Raw genomic sequence first — 23,951 nt, 5'->3', positions numbered from 1 at the left:
CAAAAGGACTTGTGGGTCAAGGGGAAAAAGTAGAAATAAAGGAGGTCTGGCTGTTTCACTAAGGGGACCAATGGACAGCTGGGCAACTAGATGCCATCTTGGACTTTAGAATTGGATGCTTCTTTGAGGAGATAGAGCTTCCCACCCTTTCCTAATTAATAACCGTCTCCCCCAGGAAAGGTCTCATGTCCTCCCCCCTACTATGAGCCTAGAACTTCCTTGTTCCCCAAACCTCACTCACTTTTCCTGTAAATTCAAGGGCCTGATGTTACTCCGACTGTCTTTGAGACATTTATGTCTTGTGTCCTTTCTAATCTTCTCCATATGTGCCATTTTCAGATTACTGAAGTCCTGTACTGGGTAGGATTTGAGCTGAAATTCCTTAAACCTCTTCCGAGGAGAGTGTTCTGTTAAAAAGAACAAGATTTCTCTAAGCAAAGCATGTAGTCATCTTTGGTTGGCAAGTGGGTTTCCATTAAGATTAAGGGTTGTTGTTTTTTTTAATGGTTTTAACCCTTACTTTCTTTTTAAATTTTTTAAATATTTTTATTTAACTAATTTAGAATATTTTTCCATGGTTACATGATTCATGTTCTTTCTCTCCCCTCCTTCCTCCCCCTCCCTTCTGTAGCCAACTCATAATTCCACTGGTTAACCCTTTCTTTCTGATTTAGAGTCAATATGTACATTGGTTCCAAGGCAGAAGAGGGGTAAAGGCTAGTCAATGGGGGTTAAGTGACTTGCCCAGGGTCACCCAGCTAGGAAGTGTCTCAGATCAGATTTGAACTCAGAACCTCCTATCTCTAGGCCTGACTCTATCCACTGAACCACTCACTTAGCTGTCCCCTACTATAAGTTACTTTGTAACTTTTTCCCCCATTCTTGTATGTTGTTTAGCTTCAGTTAGTTTATTGATAAACTATCCTTTTACTTATTTACATATTCTTAGAATACCTAGTATGGATCTTAGCATATAGGTCAATGTTGTTGAAAAGAAAGAGTCCTGAATTTAGAATTTCAGGACCTGAGTTCAAACCTCTAGACCTGGCTCTCAATCCACTAAGCTACCCAGCTGCCCCCACAATGAAAAATTTAGGTGCTAGGGGACAGCTGGGTAGCTCAGTGGATTGAGAGCCAGGTCTAGAGATGAAAGGTCCTAGGTTCAAATCTGGCCTCAGACACTTCCCAGCCATGTGACCCTGGGTAAGTCACTTTACCCCCATTGTAAGGGTTAAAATTTTTTTTTAAAAGTGCTAAAGAAAGACAAATCCTTACTTAAAAAGACAAGCACAGAAATGGAAGAGGAATGTGAAGAAAAAAAAAAGCTGTCATAAATTCTTTGATGCTTTGACAGATTGGTATTCTCATCAAAAAGCAAATACTCCTTCCCCTGGTACTGATTGCCACCTACCTTTTCTCCTAATCCTGTTCAACTGTAGTCCATATCCTAACACTGGGAGGCAGCAGTAGGGTAAGGGAGGTTGTTCATTCCTTTGTTATTACTTGACCCAACACTTCCCTTTTTTATTCTGACCTTAACACCTAAATTTTCATATGCAAAGTAGGGCAGGAAAAGGGGATTGTTCATGAAATCCTGAATATCTATTATATTTGCTTGCTTTTCTTTTTAGGATAAAAGAAATTCAACATGTGGATATTGGCACTAGGTGGTACAGTGGTTAACTGACTAGACAGAGTTAGGAAGACGTGAGTTCAAATTTGACTTCAGACATTTACTAGCTGGACCCTTAGGCAAATCACTCTGTTTGCCTCAGTTTCCCCATTCATAAAATGGAGATAATAATAGCGCACTCACCTCTCAAGGTTGTTGAAGATTAAATGAGATCACTGTTAAACACTTAGCACAGTGCCTGGCACATAATAAGTGCTATATAAGTGTTAGCAAAGATGATGATGATGTGACTTTCAGAGCTGACCTGCTTATCTAGATATCTCCCCTTTGATCTTCTCTGTTCATTTCTGACCTTTTTTTTTGGTGGTTGTTGTTAAATCCTTACCTTCCCCCTTAGAATAAATACTGTGTATTGGTTCCAAGGCAGAAGAGCAGTAAGGGATAGGCAATGGGGCTTCAGTGACTTGTCCAGGGTCACACAGCTAGGAAGTGTCTGAGGCCAAATTTGAACCCAAAACTTCCTGTCTCTAGACCTAGCTCTCCATCCATTGAGCTACCCAGCTGCCCCCTCTAACTGCCACGGTCAAGGTCCTGACCTTTTTCTTTTCTTTTTTTTATGCTTCGATTCTTTTTTTCCTAGTTCCTCTGATGACAAGGTTATTATTACCAGTGAATCTGTTTTGTTATCAATATGGTAGAGGGTTAGAGTAGGGTTGCTATTTGGGTTATTTAATTTTGTTGACATTGAGTTTATAATAGAAAAAGTATTCTAAGGAAAAGATAAGGAAAAAATGTCTGTGAGTGTTGCAGTCATGAAAACAATGATTTTAATAGCTACCTCCCATCTCCACTCCCCACCAAAGCTTGACCCTATTCCCCAGAAGAACAACCCTAACAGGAAGCTACAGGTCTTCCTCAATATCAAGGGCCATTAGGGATTCTGGGATTCAGCCCAATTCACCCAGAGGCTGGGGGGCTTTTAAGTTGAGGACAAGTATAGTTCAGCGTGGAACCTCAGGGGCTTTGGTCACAGATGTGACAGGCTATAAACAGTGCGTACAGCAGGAGAGAAATGGCAGATCACTCCTTGCCCCTACCCAGGAGCAATGAGGCTGATATAAATCAGCCCCTGAGATTCTCTAATGGGCCCCTCCACAGCCTTACTGCAGAGTTATTGTTGATTACTGATTCTCTGTACATATGGCGAGGGAGATGATGCAAGACCTCGTGCCCCAAAGAACTCTCTCTCTCTCTCTGCCCTGCTCTTAGATGCAAGGCTGCGTGTCTCCCTTTGGGTTCCAGCCTCTGGTACCAGTCCAAGGGCTCCATTTTTCCCATTCCCAAGTGGAAGTTCTGGTTGCCTGTGAGGAGCTATGTATCAGGTGGGAGGCTACAGGGCCAGAGAATGGTCTAAGCTAGTTGGGTGTCTAGAAGCAGGAATGCTAATGAAAAATGGCACCAGATCAAATACAGAGAGCCTTTCTGAGATGATGCTGAAGCCTGGTGTTATTGTTCAGTTATTTCAGCCATGTTTGACTCTGTGACCCCATTTGAGGTTTTCTTGGCAAAGATACTGAGTGATTTGCCATTTCCTTCTCCAGCTCATTTTACAGATGAAGAAACTGAGGCCAGCGGGGTTAAGTGACTTGTCAAGGGTTACACAATAAAGTGTCTGAGGTCAGGTTTGAACTCAGGTGTTCATGACTCTAGGTTTAACAGTACAGTCACTGTGCCACCTAGCTAAGGTCCTACCCATCCCTAAAAGAGAGAGAGAACCATCAGCAAAGATACGGTACCCTCATATATACTGCCCAGGTTCTGGAGCAGGACAAGGTCATAGCTGGGTCAAGCTGAGGGGGATGATGATAGAGAGCTTGTAGTGGAATTCCCTCATTTTGCAGTTGGGGAACAGAGGCTCAGATGTGCTTACCACTGTATTATCCTACTCTTGGTCACCAAAGAGGGAACCCAGAAGTCATGAAATGAGCAGAAATATTAATCAGAGATTGAGAATCAGAACATGATGAGTTGGGTGAGAATTATGTCAGACACTGAGTTGAGTTTAGAAAGAACAAAGATAGCCTTATATTCCACTGTGGGGGAATTACATTTATACAATTAAATACAAAACATATTCAATGTGGCAGTAGCAACAGGACAGGAGGAGGGAGTCCAAAAAAAAAGTATTTCTGTGGGAGGTGCCACTTGCCTTGATAAAACCTTTAGGAAATGGAGGGGTGTGCAACTAGGTGGATAGAGTGCTGGGCTTTCAATCAGGAAGAACTGAATTCAAATCTAGCCTCAGTCGCTTACTAGCTGTGTGATCCTGGTCAAGTCACTTAACCCTGTTTGCCTCAGAAGAAAAGAAGAGTAATAGAGGGAAGGGGGGAGTGTATTCCAGACATGAAGGACAGCTTAGATAAAAGCATGGATGGCAAGCCAAAACAAAGAATAGCAAGGTGGGCAGTTTGGCTAAAATGTCTAGTAAATGAGGGAAACTAATACGAAGGAAGTCTAGATGGGTAAGTCAAGATGAAAAGTGTGAAGAACATAAATGTGGCTGATCATGCCTCCTGCCCATTCCCCAAAACATTTGGAAAGAAATTAGCCAATGGCAGTTGGTGACTTGTTCTGGCTTTGCCCTGACTTGCTGTGTGACCTTGGGAGAAGTCTCAATCTCTTTTCTGGGCCTCAGTTTCCCCATCTATAAAAGAGAGAATGTCAAAGTTTAGTGGGATGACTCCAGAAGTACTGGATGCCTTCTCTCCCTAAAAGCCTTTCAAAGGAGAGGCTAAAAGTTCCCTGGGCCTGGGATGTTGTAAAGTTGAGTTCTTGCTCAAGGGTAGATCGGATCGGATGGCACTTGAAGTCTCTCACAATCCGGAGCTTCTACAACTCTGATTCTGTGAGAGGGTTGGTTGTGATGGTCTCTAAGGGCCCCTTCCTTGTTAACATTCTCTGGCTCTACTATGCCCGAGGCAGAGGACCAGAATTTATTTCTGCAAGCCCTATCCTTGTCAGATTTTGGAAGCCCCACGGGCGTCTTATCCAGAGCTAGGGATCCTCCTATGACTCTACCAAGCTTGGGAACGTCCAGAAGATTCTGGCCCACTGGTGTCATCTGCCGCCATATCCACTTGTGGTAGGAGAGACAAGTCGAAAGATCCAACAACCGGACCACATCGCACGTGCCCTGAATGTGTCAAGAAAAATGCGAGAATGAATCTGAGACCCGGACCAGATCTAGTTCTGGGGACAAGCTCGGGGTCGGCCACCTTAAACGAGGCAGAGGAACTGAGTTTGCAAGAGACAAATTTTAAGATTCAAAATAGGGAACATTTTTATCTCGCTAGAGACGTAGCACAGCATGGAGGAAGGCTTGGTTTCCAGACTCGACTACTGTGTAGCCACGGGGAAATGGCTTCATCTCTCTACGCCTCCCTTTCCTGTTCCGTAAAATGGAGATGATAAGAGTTGTCCTGACTCCCTCCCAGAGTGGGTATAAAGGAAGCGCTTTGTAAACTGTAAAGCGAGGCTGAAAGGGGAGCTGCTCGGGTCACTTCTTTGTGATACCGCGAGGGAACCATCCCGGCGCCTCCCAGTGAAATCGACCAGGCTCTGATCTGCAAGCTACCAAGGGCGCCACCTAGTGGCAAAGACTCTCCAAGGCTTACGGCAGAGGTCTTCAGAGTCTGGGCTCTTCGTGGCGTCAAGTAACCTGAGAGTGGAACCCACAATAGCCACTGGTGGGGTTTGTCTGGCTAACTGGGACACCAAAACCAGATCGCTCCTCCCCTCCTTCCCCAATGCAAGCTACCAAACTCTTCCCTTCTGAACTCCCCTGGTATTTAGAACCTAAATATTTTCCTGGCACCCACTGGTGCCACTAGGAAAAGTCTTCCCCCCAGCCTTGTTCCTCTGATCTCCTCTTTCCCTCCATGGCAGTGATCCATGAATAAGAGCCCCACCTCTCTCCCTGTTTTATTATTATTATTATTATTATTATTATTATTATTATTATTATTATTTTAATCCCTTACCTTCCACCTTAGAATCAATACTGTATATTGGTTCCAAGGCAGAAGAGCGGATAAGGGCTAGGCAATGGGGGTTAAGTGACTTGCCCAGGGTCACCCAGCTAGGAAGTGTTTGAGACTAGATTTGAACCCAGGACCTCCCATCTCTATGCCTGGCTCTCAATCCACTGAGCTACCCAGCTGCCCCCTCTCCCCTTGTCTTAGATGGGACAAAGTGAGAGGCAGAGACATGGGTGTTGAGGCTGTCATGGTATGTTCATGCCCTAACCCTAACCCTCAAACCGCTCCTCCCCAGCCAAAAGTGTCTATTGCTGTCAGACACCACCATTCTTCCACTCACTCAGATTCATAATCTACTGGTATTCTTGTTTTGTTTTGTTTTTGTTTTTGTTTTTAAATTTTTTTTATTTGGTCAATTTCAAACATTATTCCTTGGTTACAAGAATCATATTCTTTCCCTCCCTCCCCTCCCCCAGCTCTTCCCATAGCCAATACACAATTCCACTGGGTATTACATGTGTCCTTGATTAGAACCTATTTCTATGTTTTTGGTGTTTGTACTGGGAGTTCATTTAGAGTCTACATCTCCAGTCATATCCCCTTGACCCATGTAATCAAGCAGTTGTTTTTCTTCGGTATTTCTACTCCCACAGTTCTTCCTCTGAATATAGATAGTGTTCTTTCTCATAGGTCCAACCAAGTTGTTCAGAATCACTGCATTGCCACTAATGGAGAAGTCCATTACGTTCGATTATACCACAGTGTCTCAGTCTCTGTGTACAATGTTGCCCAGGTTCTGCTCCTTTCAGTCTGCATCAGTTCCTGGAGGTTGTTCCAGTCTCCATGGAATTCCTCCACTTTATTATTCCTTTTAGCACAATAGTATTCCATCACCAACGTATACCACAATTTGTTCAGCCATTCCCCAATTGAAGGGCATCCCCTCATTTTCCAATTTTTGGCCACCACAAAGAGCGCAGCTATGAATATTCTTGTACAAGTCTTTTTCTTTATTATCTCTTTGGGGTACAAACCCAGCAGTGCTATAGCTGGATCAAAGGGCAGACAGTCTTTTAGTGCCCTTTGGGCATAGTTCCAAATTTCTGCTGGTATTCTTGATGAATCATTCCACCTCAACCCTCAGAGTCAATTAGCTGCCAAATCAGGTTGCTTTTATCTCCACTTATCCTCTCTGTTAAATGTCATCATTCCTTGCCTGGCCTTTTGCAATAACTCCTAATTGGTCTTCCCACTTCAACTCTCCCTCCTCTCTAATTTTCATCTTTCACCCACAGCTACCAAAATAATTTTCTGGAAGTCCAGGTCTGATCAAGTCACTACCCTACTCAATAAATTTCAGTGACTCCCTATTAACTCCAGGGTCAAATATTATTCTCTATCTCATTCTTTTTCAGTTTCTACTTTTGCATGTTTAATCAAATATATTAGTATAGTAGCACCTGTATATAATTTATAAATAAGTTAATAAACACATATTAGAAGTACAAGTTTAAAAATCTTTTTACTAGTATGAGCATGTGATTTTAAAAAAAGTTTGTAGATCACTGGTTTAGAGGATTCAACTCCATTCAAGGAATATTTATTAAATGCATATTATAAGTGAGATACTATAGAAGGTACCGAAGATACAAAAACAAAAATGAAAATTAGTCCCTACCCTCAAGGAATGTCTGTTTTCCTGGGACAGACGAGTAGATGTTATGAACAAAAAGCTGTTGATATGAATAAATAAATCTTGATTCAACAATATTTGTTAATGATGTGCCAGACAAAATATATGTATAACCCAGTGGAACTGCTTGTCAACTCTGGAAGGGGGGAGGGAAGAGGGGAGACAACAAGAATCATGGAACCATGGGGAAAATTTTTTTAATAAAATTTTTAAAATGATGTGCTAGACACTTTCTTAAAAAACCCTAATTTTCTGTCATAGAATTAATACTATGTATTGGTTCCAAGGTAGATGAGCAGTATGGGCTAGGAAGTGGGGGTTAAGTGATTTGCCCAGGGTCACCCAGCTAGACAGCATCTATTATGCCCAGGACCTCCCATCTCTAGGCCTGGCTCTCAATCCACTGAAGCCACCCAGCTGCCCCGTAAGTACTTCTTATATGAACATACCTAGACTTTTATGACTTTTCTTGGGCTATCAGATTCACTATTCTTGTACTTTAGAGTCATTATTAATAACTAAATAGCAGGCCTGGAGTTGGGGGGTCCTGGGTTCAAATTTGGCATCAGACACTTCCTAGCTGTGTGACCCTGGGCAAGTCACTTGACTCCATTTGTCTAGCCCTTGCCCTTCTGTCCAAGAGTTGATACTACGACATTATGAAATTTTAGTTTTCATATACTATATTATTCCTATATTGGGGACCTGGATTAGGGAGGCTCCAATAAGTCTGTTGATTTTTACATTTCCTTTTTTCTTAGGAACCCCAGTAAAACCTGATTAAGAGATAAGTCTCTTCCTGCTAAGTATATGACTCCCCCTACCCCCTAGCCCCCGGCCCTGTCACCTATGGGGTTGGGGAGGGGTCATTAACTATTCACCAATCAGAAATGTCTTAGGATGTCCAAAGGAGGAAGTGAATAATAAGCTCCTAAATGTCTTAGCATGAATGAACTTCCTGGTCTTTGATTATGGAGAGTATCACCCACCATACTAATTTATTGGTTAAATTCTATCCTAATCAAGAAATGGGTGTTCTTACACAAAATCAGTCTCTTGAATATGTCAATTTAACAATGGAAAGTAAGGGTTGGGGGGGGTGTTAATAACTAAATAGCATTAATGAAACAGAAAGAAGCACTGCTCTGACATAGACATGACTTGTTAAAATTGAGAACTCTGGACAATGACTGATGCTAGAGCAAAACAATGGAATGACTCACTCTTTCGCTTCTCAGTGTGACAATGAGCCGGCCAGATTGGGTGAACTACTGCAAGCCGGGAAAATGGCAAGGATGTGCAGGTAATTGAACATTTAAATTTTATGTATTTTTCTGCCCTTTTTTTTTTATTGACAATCCAGTACCTGAATTCACATGTGTTGAGGTAAAAAAACGAGGTCCTACTGTAATGTAATAGATCACTTGAGAGATGAGGTCTAAATAAGGAGCTTCCTTCTTTTTCTCTCTTCTGTCTCTGCCTCTTTTCTGTGTCTTTATCTCTCCATATTTGTTTCTCTGTCTCCTCTCTCTCATACACATACACATGACCAAGAACCCTACCTTAATAGATAAATGGTCTAAGGAAATAAACAGTTTTCAAAAGAATTGCAAATTATTAACAACAATATGAAAGATTGCTCCAAGTCACAGGTATTTTTACAATGTACATTTCAAAACTCACCTCACATTTTCAAAATTACAAAGATTATAAAAGACTGAAATGTCTTTTATAGGAGGAACTTTTATAAGGAACTATTGGAATTCACACTGATACACTGTTGAGGATCATTGATATGGTCCAATCATGCTGAAAACTAATTCAGAATTATACAAAATGTCACTAAAGTATTCATTAACTTTTGACCCATTATTATCACTACTGAGAATATACACACACACACCAAAAATAATGGCTTCCTTTCAAGGACTGGCTGAACTTTCATTCATCCCTTGACACCCTATTCACTCCCTGGGGGAAGTAGGAGTAATAAGAATATTCTTTACTTCCAATTGCCACTTCAAGGTTCTCCCTCTTCATTCTATAGCCTCTCCTCCTTTGAGGTTCTCTCAATCCATATCTGTCCAACACCTTCCACAATACTCCTTTACCTTCCTCAATGAACTCCATATTTCTTTCCTCCTCAACTCTTACTCTCATACTAGGGCTGTAGTGGTGAACCTATGGCATGTGTGCCAGAAGGGGTATTCAGAGCTCTCTCCGTAGACACATGCATCATCACCCCAGCATAGAGTTTGCCAGAATTCATTACTAGAAAGACAGAAGGACATGGGGCCAGGCTGCTCTCCTCCCCCTTGGCTGAGGACATTTCTCATATCACCTGCCCCTCTAAAAGGTTTGCCATCACTGTACTAGGAAATTTTGATATACATACTGATATTCCATTAAACACACACCTCCCAATCATATCTGCTAACTATTATATCACATCTCTCCTGCCTTTTGTGGTTAATCTCTTTGAGAAGACCTTCTGTAATTGATGCCTTGACTATAGAGTGCCAGGCCTGGAGGCAGGAGGACATGGGTTCAAATTTGGCCTATGATACTTCCTAACTGTGTGATCTTGGGCAAGTCACTTAACCTCCCTTTGCTTAGCCCTTACTCTTCTTCTGTCTTAGAATTGATACTTAAACAGAAGGTAAGAGTTTAAAAAAAAATAGATGTTTCCACTTTTTTTCTCTCATTTTTTTCCTTAAGTCTCTGCAATCTGACTTCCAACTTCATTCAAATAAAACTATTTTCTCCAAAGTTGCCAGTGATGTCTTAATTGCCAATGATCTCTAATGGCCTTTTCTCAATCCTCATCCTTCTTGACCTCTTGTCAATTACTCTTTTATCCTTGACACATTTTTGTCTCTGGGTTTTTAGGACCTTACTTTCTTCAGGTTCTCTTTCTCCCTACCTGACTGCTCCTCAGTCTCTTTTGCCCCAGCTATGGATATCCCAAAGGGCTATGTCCTGGGCTCTCTTCTCTTCTTCCTATATCATTTCATTCAGGGATCCTATCAGTTCCCATGAATGAAATTATCTCCATGCTAATGATTCTCAAATCTACTTCCCCAGACCTCACCTCTATACTGAGCTCCAGTATCCAACTGCCTACTGGATACTTCAAACAAGATGCCTCAGAGACATCTTTAACTTATCTAAAATTGAACTCCTTTTATCCTCCTTCCCCATCCAGATATTCCTGTCCTTCTCTTGCCCTTCCTTCCTATCAGTGCTGAGCGCACTGTTACATCCTCCTGGTCAACCAGGATGACATGTCAGGGGTCATCCTCCACTCCTCCTGCCTCTCCTGTCCATAGCTGTTGCTAAGGCCTATTGATTTCACCTTCATAACATCTCTCAGATACATCCCCCTTTTCACATTCCCACCACCACTCTGGTGCAGGCCCTCATTGTCTCATACCTGGACTATTGAAATAATAGGCTATGGTGGGTCCACTCTCTCCACTTCAGTCTATTTATTCTCTGCTCAACTGTTGAATCTTTCTAGACCTCAAGTCTAATCATGTCATTCCCACCTATCCCCATCTTGATAAACTCCAGAGGCTCCCTAATCACCTCTAGGAACAAATATAAAATAGAATATCATATAAACAATAAATATAATAGATAAATAATAAAATACAAAAATGTGATATAAAATATAAAATTCTATTTGGCATTCAAAGCCCTTCATAATCTGTCTCTCCTCTATCTTCCCAATAATCTTATACCTTTTCTTCTGCCCTCTCCCTAGGTATTCTGGAATCCACTGAAAGTGGCCTCTTGGTTGTTTTTCAAACAAAATACTTTTTTGACATTGGACATTTTTTCTGGTTGTCTTCCATGCCTAGGATGCTCTCCCTCCCTATTCTCAATCTCCTGGTTTACCTGGCTCCCTTTAAAAGTGCCAACTAAAATCCTACCTCCTACAGGAAGCCTTTCCTGATTCCCTCTTAATTCTAGTGTCTTCCCTCTTGTTGACTATTTTCTGGTTTTTCTTGTATATATAGCTTATTTATAAATAACTGTCTGCATGAAGTCTTCCCCATTAAATTGTGATCTCTTTGAGAGCTGGGTTTCTCTCTCTCTCTCTTTTTTTTAATCTTTAGTTTCTGTCATAGTATCATCTCTAAGACAGAAATACAGCAATTAGAGTTAAGCAACTTGCTAGGTTTACACAGCTAGGAAATGTCTGAGACCAAATTTGAACCCAAGTCCCTAGCTGGCACTCTATGGTGCTACCTAGCTGCCCTTTTGGGATGGTTTTTGGCTTTTCTTTGAATCCCCAGTGCTAGCACATAATAATAAGTGTTTAATAAATGACAGAATGACTGAAGTCAAAGGCAGAAAAGATGGCCCCAGGTGTGCCAGAATCTCTATAATAGCACTTTTGAGGTAGTTAAAAACAGGAATTGGGGGGGGGGGCAGCTGGGTGGCTTAGTGGATTGAGAGTCAGGCCTAGAGACGGGAGGTCCTAGTTTCAAATTCGGCCTCAGATACTTCCTAGCTTGCGTGACCCTGGGCAAGTCACTTAACCCCCAAGTCTAGCCCTTAACTCTCTTCTGCATGGAATGGATACTTAGTATTAGTTCTAAGACAAAGGTAAGAGTTTTTTAAAAATGAAACAAGTAATATCAGAATTAGGTAAACTGGCTACAATATTATCAGTGAAAGCAACACTAAAATACTAATTAATTATATGTAACTGATAATGAAACAAGCCACCACCTCAGTATGGAGGCAGGGGTCTACAGACGCCCAGTGTGGTAGATTCTATCAGCTATGATTGCTATGTCTGTTGGGTTTGGGTTTTTGTTGTTGTTGTTGTTGTTAGCCTTTTTTTTTCAGTCCAAACTCTCTTCCTCTCTCCAATTTTTTCCCTACCCGCAGTGAAGGCAAGAAATCTGATCACCAGTTATGCAAAACATATTTCTACATTAACCATATTGGTGGGAGAAGCAAGAAAAATAAAGGGAAAAAATGTTTTATTCTGTACTCTGGAACTATCAGTTCTCTATCTATCTGGAGGTGGAGAGCTATTGATTTTATTTAAATGTTTTTCTTTTGTTGTTTGGAAGGGTTCTATGGCATAAGGAAATGACTGGTTTAAAAACAGAAGGTGTAAATAAAACTTCTGAGAAAAACTTTTCCAACTTTCTGATTGAAATTCACTATGCTCCGAGCTAGCTGGGGAAGATACAAAACTGTCAATAATTACTCAAATGCTTTAAAGTTTTGAAAGCAGGCCCTGCCCTTACAGAACAGAGGAGCCAGGGATGAGTCTCTTATCAGGGTAGCATCATCCAGGCTGATTTATAAACCCATTTTGTGTCTTCATCTGTAAAATGGAGATAATAATAGCATCTGCCTGCCAGGGTCTGGGTGAGGATCAAATAAGGTAATACTTGTAAATTGCTTTGTAAACCTTAATGGGCTGGATAAATGCTAGCTTGTATTATTGTTGTTATTATTGTGTCCCTGAACTGGCGGGAAAACTTGTTTTACTTGTTTAAGGGCTCTGATGCAAATCCTTTGCATTTTGCATTTTCTATTAGATTAAAAGAAGTCTATTCTTTACTTTAGGACTCATGTGTGTGTGTGTGTGTACACGTACCCATTCACAGATGTGCTTGTTGAAGAGGTAGGGACCTTTCTCCTTCTAGGGGGAAATTAGATACAAGTCAAATTCTATTACTTCAGGAATAAAGGCTTTAAAAGTTCACCCAGGGGGCAACTGTGTGGCTCAATGGATTGAGAGCCAGGTCCAGAAACAGGAGGTCCTGGGTTCAAATGTGGCCTCAGACTCTTCCTAGCTGGGTGACCCTGGGGAAGTCATTTAACCCCCATTGTCTAGCCCTTACTGATTGTCTGCCTTAGAAACAATACATAGTATTGCTTCTAAGATAGAAGGTAAGAGTTAGACAAAAAAAGAGGAGACGGAGTCAAGATGGCAGTATAGAGGCAGCAAAAGTTCAGACTTCTGAAACTCTTCCTTACCAAAATTACAAACTAAATGCTCCTAGAGGACTGAAAATCAAACCTAGCAACAAGACAGAGTCAAGGAACCCTCCTGCTGGACTCAACTTAAAAGGTATGCTCCCCAAAGCCAGAATTCGAGAATACTCAGGTTTAAGGGGAAGGAAGAAGGAAGGTTCCTGAATCTCTCCCCCACCTAGAGCACTAAGCCTTCATCAGCTGGAACCTCTGGGCAGAAGAAAAGGCACTGGTATGGAGGGAGTATCTTGCAGGCAAAGCTGTGCCAAACTCAGTGTCCAACACAGGGAGTGGGGAATGAGATAGAGGAGAAATGCAGAGCACAGAGCAGGAGGCATAGTTGCAGTAGTGGAGACACTCCATAGTGCCCCCCCCCCCACTTCTGGAGGTTTTGGCCTCAAGGCACATCCAGCAACCTAGCCAGACTTAATCCCATCAAAGACTCCAGAGGGCAGGGAAGCTAAAGCTCCAACATCCCTCCCCCACAGACTTCACTGAGAGATTTACTGACAAAACTCCAAGGGTGAAGGCTGACAGAAAAGCCCAAAACCACCAAAAAAAAAAAAATTGAGAGGAGCAAGAGCTCAGGCAACTGCAGAGAGTAAAGAAGAGATAAATATGAGCAAACAACAGAAAAAGAAAAAAGAAATTACAACCGACAACTTCTATACAGACAATGAACAAAGAGCAAATGGAACAGAGAAGGATGAGGGAACACCAAGCAAAAAAAAACAAAACAAACAAATAAACAAAACAAACAAACAAACAACAAAAAAAAAAACCAGAAAACCCATCGAATTGGATACAGGCTTTGGAAGGACTCAAAATACAATTCAAAACACAATTAAGAGAGGCTGAAGACAACTGGAAAAAGAACTTAAAAATCAAGATAAGTCATCTGGAAACAGAAAACAGTGTCTTGAAAGCCAAAATTAATCAGCTTGAAAATGAGGCAAAGGAGATGAAAGATGAGGCAAAGAAAATGAAAGATGAGGCAGAGAAGATGAAAGATGATCTCCAAAGAAAATCAGACCAGAAGGAGGATGACCAAAAAGCCAGGGAAGAAATCCAATCTTTAAAATCCAAAATACAACAACTAGAAGCAAGCAACTTCACAAGGCAGCAGGACAAAAGAATGAAAAAATTGAGGAAAATATGAAGCACCTCATTCACAAAACAGAAGATTTAGAAAATCATTCCAGGAGAGACAACTTAAGAATCATTGGTCTACCAGAAGACCATGACAAAAGAAAAAGCCTGGACATCGTCCTACAGGAAATTATCCAAGAAAACTGACCTGATATTCTAGAACAAGAGGGAAAAGTGGAGATTGAAAGATTCCACAGATCACCTCCTGTACTTAATCCCCAACTGACAACACCCAGGAATGTTATAGCCAAATTCAAGAACTATCAGATGAAGGAAAAAATATTACAAGCTGCTAAGAAGTCATTCAGATACCATGGAACCACAGTGAGGATAACACAGGATCTGGCTGCATCTACACTGAAGGACCGAAAGGCATGGAATATGACATTCTGGAAAGCAAGGGAACTAGGTCTACAATCAAGAATCAAGTACCCAGCAAAACTGACTACATTCTTACAGGGGAAAGTATGGTCATTTAACAAAATAGAAGAATTCCAAGCATTTGTAAAGAAAAGACCAGACCTGAACAGAAAATTTGATGTCCAAGCACAGAACTCAAGAGAATCATCAAAAGGTAATTAAAAAAGAGGAGAAAGAAGAAAAACAAAACAAAAAAACCTTTTTTTTTTTAAGAGACCCAATAAGTTAAAATGATATGTATCCCTATAAGAAAAGAGGTCATTGGTAACTCCTAAAAATTGTTATTATCACCTGGGCAGCTAGAAGAATTACACTTAGAGGGAACAGTGACAAACTCTATAGATGAAATGACAAGACATAAATAGGTATATAGATATATGTATGCATAAATACATATATTTGTGTGTGTGTGTATGCATATATATACAACTAGAGCTAAAAAAAGAGGTTAATACTAAAAGAAATGGGAAAAGAAAAAAAGGGGTAAGTTTATATGTCACAAAGAAGTTCATGGCGGGAGGGGGGAGAACATCAATACACTGGAAGGGTAAAGAGGTTAGAGACAGAAAATACTCAACTCAGAATGGGTGAATGACTTGAATATAAAGAAGGAAACTATAAGCAAATTAGGTGAACACAGAATAGTATACTTGTCAGATCTTTGGGAAAGGAAAGACTTTAAAACCAAGCAAGAGCTAGAAAAAAATCAGAAAATATAAAATCAATAATTTGACTACATCAAATTAAAAAGGTTTTGTAGAAACAAAACCAATGCAATCAAAATTAGAAGGGAAGCAACCAATTGGGAAACAATCTTCACAACAAAAACTTCTGACAAAGATCTAATTACTCAAATTTATAAAGGGTTAAACCAATTGTATAAAAAATCAAGCCATTCTCCAATTGATAAATGAGCAAGGGACATGAATAGGCAAATTTCAGTTAAAGAAATCAAAACTATTAATAAGCACATGAAAAAATGTTCAAAATCTCTTATAATTAGAGAGATGCAAATCAAAGCAACTCTGAGGTATCACCTCACACCTAGCAGATTGACTAACATGACAGCAATGGAAAGTAATGAATGCTGGAGGGAATGTGGCAAAGTAGGGACACTAATTCATTGCTGGTGGAATTGTGAATTGATCCAACCATTCTGAAAGGCAATTTGGAACTATGCCCAAAGGGTGATAAAAGACTGTCTGCCTTTTGATTATAGCACTACTGGGTTTGTACCCCAAAGAAATAATAAGGAAAAAAACTTGTACAATATCCATAGCTGTAATCTTGTGGTGGCAAAAAAATTGGAAAATGAGGGGATGCCTTTCAATTGGGGAATGGCTGAACAAATTGTGGTATATGTAGGTGATGTAATACTATTGTGCTAAAAGGAATAATAAAGTGGAGGAATTCCATGTGAATTGTTACAACCTCCAGGAATTGATGCAGAGCGAAAGAAACAGAACCAGGAGAACATTGTACACAGAGACTGATACACTGTGGTACAATTGAATGCAATGGACTTCCCCAATAGTGTCAATGCAGTGATCCTGAACAACTTGGAAGGATTTACGAGAAAGAAAACTATCTACATTCAGAGGATAAACTGTGGGAGTAGAAACACAGAAGGAAAACAATGAATACATGGGTTGAGGGGATACGGTTGGGGATGTACATGAACATCCTAGTGCAAACACCAACAACATGGAAATAGGTTTTGGTTTTTTGTTTTTGTTTTTGTTTTTAACCCTTTCCTTCTGTCTTAGAGTCAATACTGTATATTGCCTCCAAGGCAGAAGAGTGGTAAGGGCTAGGCAATGGGGGTTAAGTGCCTTGCCCAGGGTCACACAGCTGGGAAGTGTCTGAGGCCAGATTTGAACCCAGGACCTCCCATCTCTAGGCCTGGCTCTCAATCTACTGACCCAGCTGCCCCTGGAAATAGGTTTTGATCAAGGACACATGTAATACCCAATGAAATTGCGCATCAGCTACAGGAAGGGTGGGGTTAGGGGAGGGAGGGAAATAATATGATTCTTGTAATCAAGGAATAATGTTATAAATTGATTAAATAAATTAATTTAAATTTTTAAAAAAGAGTTTAAAAAAAAGTCCAGTCATTCAACAAACATTTATTAAGACTCTACTCTGTGCAGCCCCTATCATGTGGCAAAAAAAGAGAACCAAGCAGTAACAAGTATCTAGGTGGGGACAACTAGGTGGATCAATTGATGGAGTCAGGCCTGGAGATAGGAGGTCCCAGGTTCAAATCTGGCCTCAGACACTTCCTAGCTATATGATCCTTGGGCAAGTCACTTAACCCCATTGCCTAGCCCTTACCACTCTTATCAATCCTAAAACCAAAGGTTAAGGATTTTAAAAAACAAACAAAACAAGTATCTAGGTGGCTACTATGTGCCAGGCAGAGAAAAGAAAATAAAGCAGTTCCTGCCCTCCGGAGCTTAGTTTCTTGAGGAGTAGGATGGTGAGGAGAGGGAGATACCATGCACATTTATTTATAGGCAGATACAAAATAAACAGGGCAGCTAGGTGGCAGAATGGATATAGCACTGGGCCTGGAATCAAAAAACCTCTTCCTGAGTTCAAATCTGGCCTCAGATACTTGCCAGCTATGTGACCTGGGCAAATCCTTTTACCCTGTTTGCCTCCATTTCTTCATCTGTAAAATGAGCTGGAGAAGGAAATGGCAAACCATTCGGTATCTCCGACATGAAAAACCCAAACAGAGTCCCAAAGAATCAAACAGGAGCAAACAACAAAAGAAATACAAGTTGTTGGGAAGGAGAAGGATGCCTGCATGCTGCTGGAGGGATCAGGAAAGGCTTATAGAATTCTGGCTGCACTTAAGCTGAATTTAGAAGGAAACCATTGATTTTGAGAAGCAATAAGGAGAAAATGAATTCCAGGCATGAGGAATAGCCAGTGCAAAAGTATGGAGATGGGGAATGTTTTCAAGAAACAGCAAGGGAGCCATTCTAACTCTATCACAGAGGGCATGGAGAGGAGCAATTGTAAGAAAACTAAGAACCGTAGCAAGGGGCCAGGTGGTGAAGAGATTTGAATTCTAATGTTGTTTATATTTGCTCCCGAAGGGAATAATTGGAGTTTACTGGGTACAGATCTGGCATCATCAGATGTGTATCACTTTGCCAGCTGTATGGGCAATAGTACAGGCAAAAGGTGATGAAAGCTGAAACTCAAAGGAATGCTGTGAGTGGTGAGCAGGGGACAGATGTTACAGAGCGACAGGCTGCTCAGTGGCTTGAGAGCCAGGACCTGAGAAGAACCTCTGTTCTGAGTTCAAATCCAGATTCAGGTACTTCCTAGCTGTGTGATTCTGGAAAGTCATTTAATCCTCATTGCCTAGTCCGTGCCACTTTTCTACCTTAGAATCTAATCTAAGATGGTAAAGGTTTTAAAAAAAAAATGCATCTTATTTGATTCAGCTCAAAGTTTAAGCCTGTCAAGACCTTTCTGAATTCTGACAATGCCAATCACTGGGTCAACTGTCCTTCCCAGATTTATGGCATGTGAAGATTTGGAGAAAGCATCAGTATGCCTTTATGCAAATCATCCATAAAGAACATAAAAAGGAGGAACAGTTAGGTGGCTCAGTGGATTGAGAGCCAGGCCTAGAGACAGAAGATCCTGGGTTCAAATCTAGATTTTGCCACTTCCTAGCTGTGTGACCCTGGGCAAGTCACTTAACCCCCATTGCCTAGCCCTTATGGTTCTTCTGCCTTGGCACCAACACACAGTATTGATTCTAAGTCAGAAGGTAAGGGTTTAAAAAAAAGAACATTAAACAGAGCCAACAGTGCCAAACAGATCCCTGGGGCTCACCAACAGAGACCTCCTGCCAAGTTAACATTGACTATTCTTTAAGACTTGCCATTCAAAATTGGAACACTAATGCATTGCTGGTGGAGTTGTTAATTGATCCAACCATTCTGGAGGGCAATTTGGAACTATGCCCAAAGGGCGATAAAAGACTACCTGCCTTTTGATCCAGCCATAGCATTGCTGGGTTTATACCCCCAAAGAGATAAGGAAAAAGACTTATACAAAAATATTTATAACTGTGCTCTTTGTGGTGGCAAAAAATTGGAAAATGAGGGGATGCCCTTCAATTGGGGAATGGCTGAACAAATTGTGGTATATGTTGGTGATGGAATACTATTATGCTCAAAGGAATAATGAACTGGAGGAATTCCATGAAGACTGGAACAACCTCCAGGAAGTGATGCAGAGCGAGAGGAGCAGAACCAGGAAAACATTGTACACAGAGACTGACACACTGTAGTACAATCGAACGTAATGGACTTCTCCATTAGTGGCAATGCAGTGATCCTGAACAACTTGGAGGAATCTACAAGTAAAACCACTATCCACATTCAGAGGAAACACTGTGGGAGCAGAAACACAGAAGAAAAACAACTGCTTGATCACATGGGTCGAGAGGATATGGCTGGGGATGTAGACTCTAAAGGAACATCCTGGTGCAATTATCAATAATATGGAAATAGGTCTTGATCAATGACACATGTTAAACCCAGTGGAATTGCTCATTGGCTATGGGAGGGGGGACAGAAGAGGGGATGGAAAGAACATGAGTCATATAACCATGGAAAACATATTCTAAAATAAATAAACTTAATTAAAAAAAAAGAATGAAGAATTCTCTATAGTCCATATAACAGTGTTGAAGAACTTTTTAGAGACCGAGTGCCCAAACTGCAACCCTCATATGCATGTGAGCCGCCCCTCCCTGCCCCTTACCCCTGATAGAGGAGGGAGGAAACTTGGGTCATGTGAGAAATGTGTTCAAGGAGATGGGGTTGGGAGCAGCCCCCTCCAGCACACTCCAGAGCATGCATGCCATAGGTACACCAACACAACTCTATAGCATCTTCAAGCAATTTTCAATAGCAGAGAATTTTTTTAAACCTTGTTTTCTGTTTTGTCATTGCTATGGCTTTATTTTTTGCTTGAGGGTTTTTGTGGTTCTCTATATTACTATTGTGTTTTGTATGTTGTTACTTAGTTGTTTAAGGTTTATGCTTTAAGTGGCAACTAAGCACAATGTCCTTATGAATGTTATGAGCAAACGAGTAAGTATGAGCTTGCGTGAACATTGGACGCATGTTTGGGGCACAAGTTAAAGCTCTCAGGTTGCCTAATTATTGGAGTCTGTTGGGATCCTTATAAAGGACCATTGATTCCGGGGTAGCACACGGCCCATGAGCCCACTGAAAGAATGTCACCCCTTCTGGAAATTATTTGACGAGGTGTAATTCAGGGAAAGGGCCAACATAACTGTTTACCAAGTTTCTGGAACTGTAGACTTCCCCAGGAATTTTTAGAATTGGTATATAGACTAGTGTGCCTCTTGGCCTCTTTGCTACATTTGACAGATAACTTTCTCCTCCTGGGTTACTCTCCTCTGAGTTTTCACGCTATTGCTGTCCCCAGTTCTCCTCCTACCTGTCTGATGACAACTTCTCCATCTTTTTTGCTGTTTCATCATCCAAATCATGCCCTCTAACCATGCTGTGCCCCCAGATTCCATCCTAGGACTTTTCTTCCTCTCTTTTTACTCTTTCTGTGAGTTCATTAGCTTCCCTGGATTAACTGTTGTCTCTCAGAAAATATCTTCCAGATTCTTATCTCCAGCTGCAGTCTCAGCCCCAAGTTTCAGTCCAATGTGAGAATTTATTTTTCATATACTATATTAAATCTTATGTCGGGGATCTAGAGTAGAAAGACCTTATATCAGTTCTTGTATATTAGAGAGAATTACTGTATATCCCTTTCTCTGGGATCTGGGTCAAAGATTCCATCTGGTCTACTGCTTTTTGCATTTTCTCTGTCCTTGGGAATGGGTCCGAAGGAATGTCTTCCTTTTTTTTTTTTAACAGAATTTAGTTAATAAATGAAGGTTCTTTTCCTGCTTGCATGATCTTCCCTGTGGAGCTAGAGAGGGGCAAATGGTTTCACAGGTCACCTCTTAATTGGCTGTTTGCCAATTAAAGATGTCTTGGGATGTTCAAGAGAGGAGCTAAATAATGAGCTCCTAAAACTCTATTTATTATTTAAGCTGCCTCACTCAACTATCCTTCATCATTACAGAGAACCACGGAGACATATCTTTATCGGTTATGATGCTGACCTCACCAATAAACAGATATATTCAATAAATTGATGTTCTTACCCAAAATTAAATCCCTCAAGATCACTTTAATCATTGACACTTAGCATCACCAATAGATGTTTCGAGCTGGATGTCACAGAGATATTTCTAACTCAACATGTCCAAAACAGATCTCACTATCTTCTCCCAAAACTCTTCCCTCTTCCTGCCAAGGGCACCAAAATCCTTCCTCTTGGTCTCCCAGGTTTGTTCCCTGAGCTTAATCCTTAACTCCTTACTCTCTAATGAGATCATGACCAAACAAGATAACGTTCACAGAGCACTAAGCAGAGTGCCTGGCACACAGTAGGTGCTTAATAAGTGCTTATTGTCTTTCTTCTCAGCAATCTCTCTCATCCCAAAATATCCAATCAATTGCCACATCTTGGACATTTCCACCTTTGTACCTCCTTGTACTTGCCCTGTCTCTACTGACAGGACTACTAACCTGGCTTAGTTGAGGTTCTTATCTCCCCACCTCTTACCTCATTTCTGGCAACAGCCTCCAAACTGATCTGCTCACCTTAAGTCTCTCCCCACTCTAATCTATCCTCCATACTGCTGCCAAAGTAATTTTTCCTTATCTCAAATCTGACCACATCATTTTTCTATTTAATAAGCTCTCATGGCTCCCTGCTGCTTCTCCAGTCCAATGTCAGCTCTTCTGATGAAACTGTAAAGTCTTTCACAACCTTGCCCCAACCTTTCTTGCCAGCCTCTTTGGATGTTACTCCCCCCCTTCCCACATCTCCCATCTCCACACCTTTGTACTCTGTTTCTCATGCCTGGAATGCACATCCTCTTCACCTCCACCTCAGAGAGCCTTTCTTTCTTCATGAAACAGCTTAAGTACTACTCTGCCTCTCCTGTCCTCTCTCCTCTCTCAAGTCACTTTGTATTTTAACTACTTTATATTTATTTGCATTATTTTCTTTATAGTTGTTCCTCAGTACATATTTATAGGTGTTATGAGTGTCTTATGATGTAAGTTTCCTGGAGTAGGGATTGTTTCATTCATTGCATTTATAGTCTCAGGGGCCTAACGTTGCATATGGTAAATGATTAATAATTGGTTGTTGATCAGATAAATAAATATTTAAGGAAATATTTATTTAGATAGGTTGAGTAAGTTTTTTATTGGTTGGTTGATATAATTTTTAAAAATGGAAAAAGTAGTTTATTAAATGGAAGGAGTTAGTGGATTTATCCAGGTATTAATATTCTGGGTGCAAGTGTGAAATTCTATCTATAATTATAATAGCTAACATTTAGGTGGCACAAAAGACAGAACTCACATTAAAGGGTAACTTGATTCTCTAAGTTTATTTAGTTGTTTTTCAGTTCTTTCCCCCATTTGGGATTTTCTTGGCAAAGATACTGCAGTAGTTTGCCATTTCCTTCTCCAGCTCATATTATAGATGAGGAACTGAGGCAAACAGGGTTAAGTGACTTGCACGGGGTCACACACAGCTACTAAGTGGCTGAGGCTAGATTTGAACTCAGATGATTTCAGGCCCAGTGCTCTATCCATTGCATTACCAAATGGCTCCCAATTTTCTAAGTCTAGAATATAGATCCTTAGGGAAGAAGGAGAGCTTCCTGGAGTATTTACTAATCTGAGTACTTGGTTTTTTAGGTTTTCCTTTTTTTTAATCCTTACTTTCCATCTTAGAATCAATGCTATGTATTGGTTCCAAGGGAGAAGAGTAGTAAGGGCTAGGCAATGGGGGTCAAGTGACTTGCCCAGGGTCACACAGCTGGGAAGTGTCTGAGGCCAGATTTGAACTTCCTTCTCTAGGTTAGGTTTTTCAATCCACTCAGTCATCTAGCTTTTTTCTTTGGTCAATTTCAAACATTATTCCTTGGTTACAAAAATCATTTTCTATTCCTCCTTCCCTTCCTCCATCCCCTCCTATAGCTGACGTGCAGTTCCACTGGGTATTATATGTCCTTGATCAGAATCCATTTCCATATTGTTGGTGTTTGACTAGAATGTTCATTTAGAGTCTATATCGCCAATCGTATCCCCAGCAGTTTTTATCAAATGGTGGATTTTTGTCCCCAAAGCTGGGATCTTTGGGCTTGTCATAGACTGTCTTGCTGAGGTCACTTACCTCAAGTCTATTCCACTGATCCTCCTTTCTGTCTCTTAGCCAATACCAAATTATTTTGATGAACACTGCTTTATAGTATAGTTTGAGATCTGGGACTGCAAGGCCTCCTTACTTTGCATTTTTTTTTCATTATTTCCCTGGATATCCTTGATCTTTTATTCTTCCTTTGTTATGGTTTTTTCTAATTCTGTAAAAAAAGTTTTTTGGAAGTTCAATGGGTATGGCACTAAATAGATAAATAAGTTTGGAAAGGATGGTCATTTTTATTACGTTAGCTTGTCCTACCCATGATCAGTTAATGTTTTTCCAATTGCTCAGATCTAGTTTTAGTTGTGTGGAGAGTGTTTTGTAGTTGTGTTCATATAGTTCCTGTGTTTGTCTTGGCAGATAGATTCCCAAGTATTTTATATTGTTTAGGGTGATTTTGAATGGGATTTCTCTTTCTAATTCCTGCTGCTGCAAGGTGTTGGAGATATACAGAAATGCTGATTTGTGTGGATTTATTTTGTATCCTGCTACTTTGCTAAAGCTGTTGATTATTTCCACTAGCTTTTTAGTTGATTTTCTAGGATTCTTTAAGCAGACCATCATGTCATCTGCAAAGAATGATAGCTTGGTCTCCTCATTGCCAATTTTAATGCCCTCAATTTCTTTTTCTTCTCTAATTGCTACTGCTAGTGTTTCTAGTACA

The 23,951-nt window shown here is 40.7% G+C and overlaps 1 protein-coding gene and 1 long non-coding RNA gene across 2 annotated transcripts in view; one reads left to right on the top strand and one right to left on the bottom strand.

Annotated features, from left to right (window-relative positions):
* CNBD2 (cyclic nucleotide binding domain containing 2) overlaps positions 1-23,951 on the bottom strand; it is a 91,627-nt gene that overhangs the window by 29,169 nt on the left and 38,507 nt on the right. The window contains exons 8-9 of the mRNA XM_007474258.3: positions 4,712-4,826; positions 242-407 (exon numbers count right to left, since the gene is read on the bottom strand). Coding sequence (XP_007474320.1) covers positions 242-407; positions 4,712-4,826 — 281 coding nt within the window. The remainder of the gene's footprint in view (positions 1-241; positions 408-4,711; positions 4,827-23,951) is intronic.
* LOC103102540 (uncharacterized) overlaps positions 1-23,951 on the top strand; it is a 45,420-nt gene that overhangs the window by 3,851 nt on the left and 17,618 nt on the right. Inside the window, exon 2 of the long non-coding RNA XR_008915217.1 lies at positions 8,602-8,666. This is a non-coding gene — a long non-coding RNA (uncharacterized LOC103102540). The remainder of the gene's footprint in view (positions 1-8,601; positions 8,667-23,951) is intronic.

This window comes from Monodelphis domestica, chromosome 1 (genome assembly GCF_027887165.1).
Source record: "Monodelphis domestica isolate mMonDom1 chromosome 1, mMonDom1.pri, whole genome shotgun sequence".
Classification (NCBI taxonomy): Eukaryota; Metazoa; Chordata; class Mammalia; order Didelphimorphia; family Didelphidae; genus Monodelphis; species Monodelphis domestica.
The sequence above is the reverse complement of the archived record's forward strand: the minus strand, read 5'-3'. Positions and strand labels throughout refer to the sequence as shown.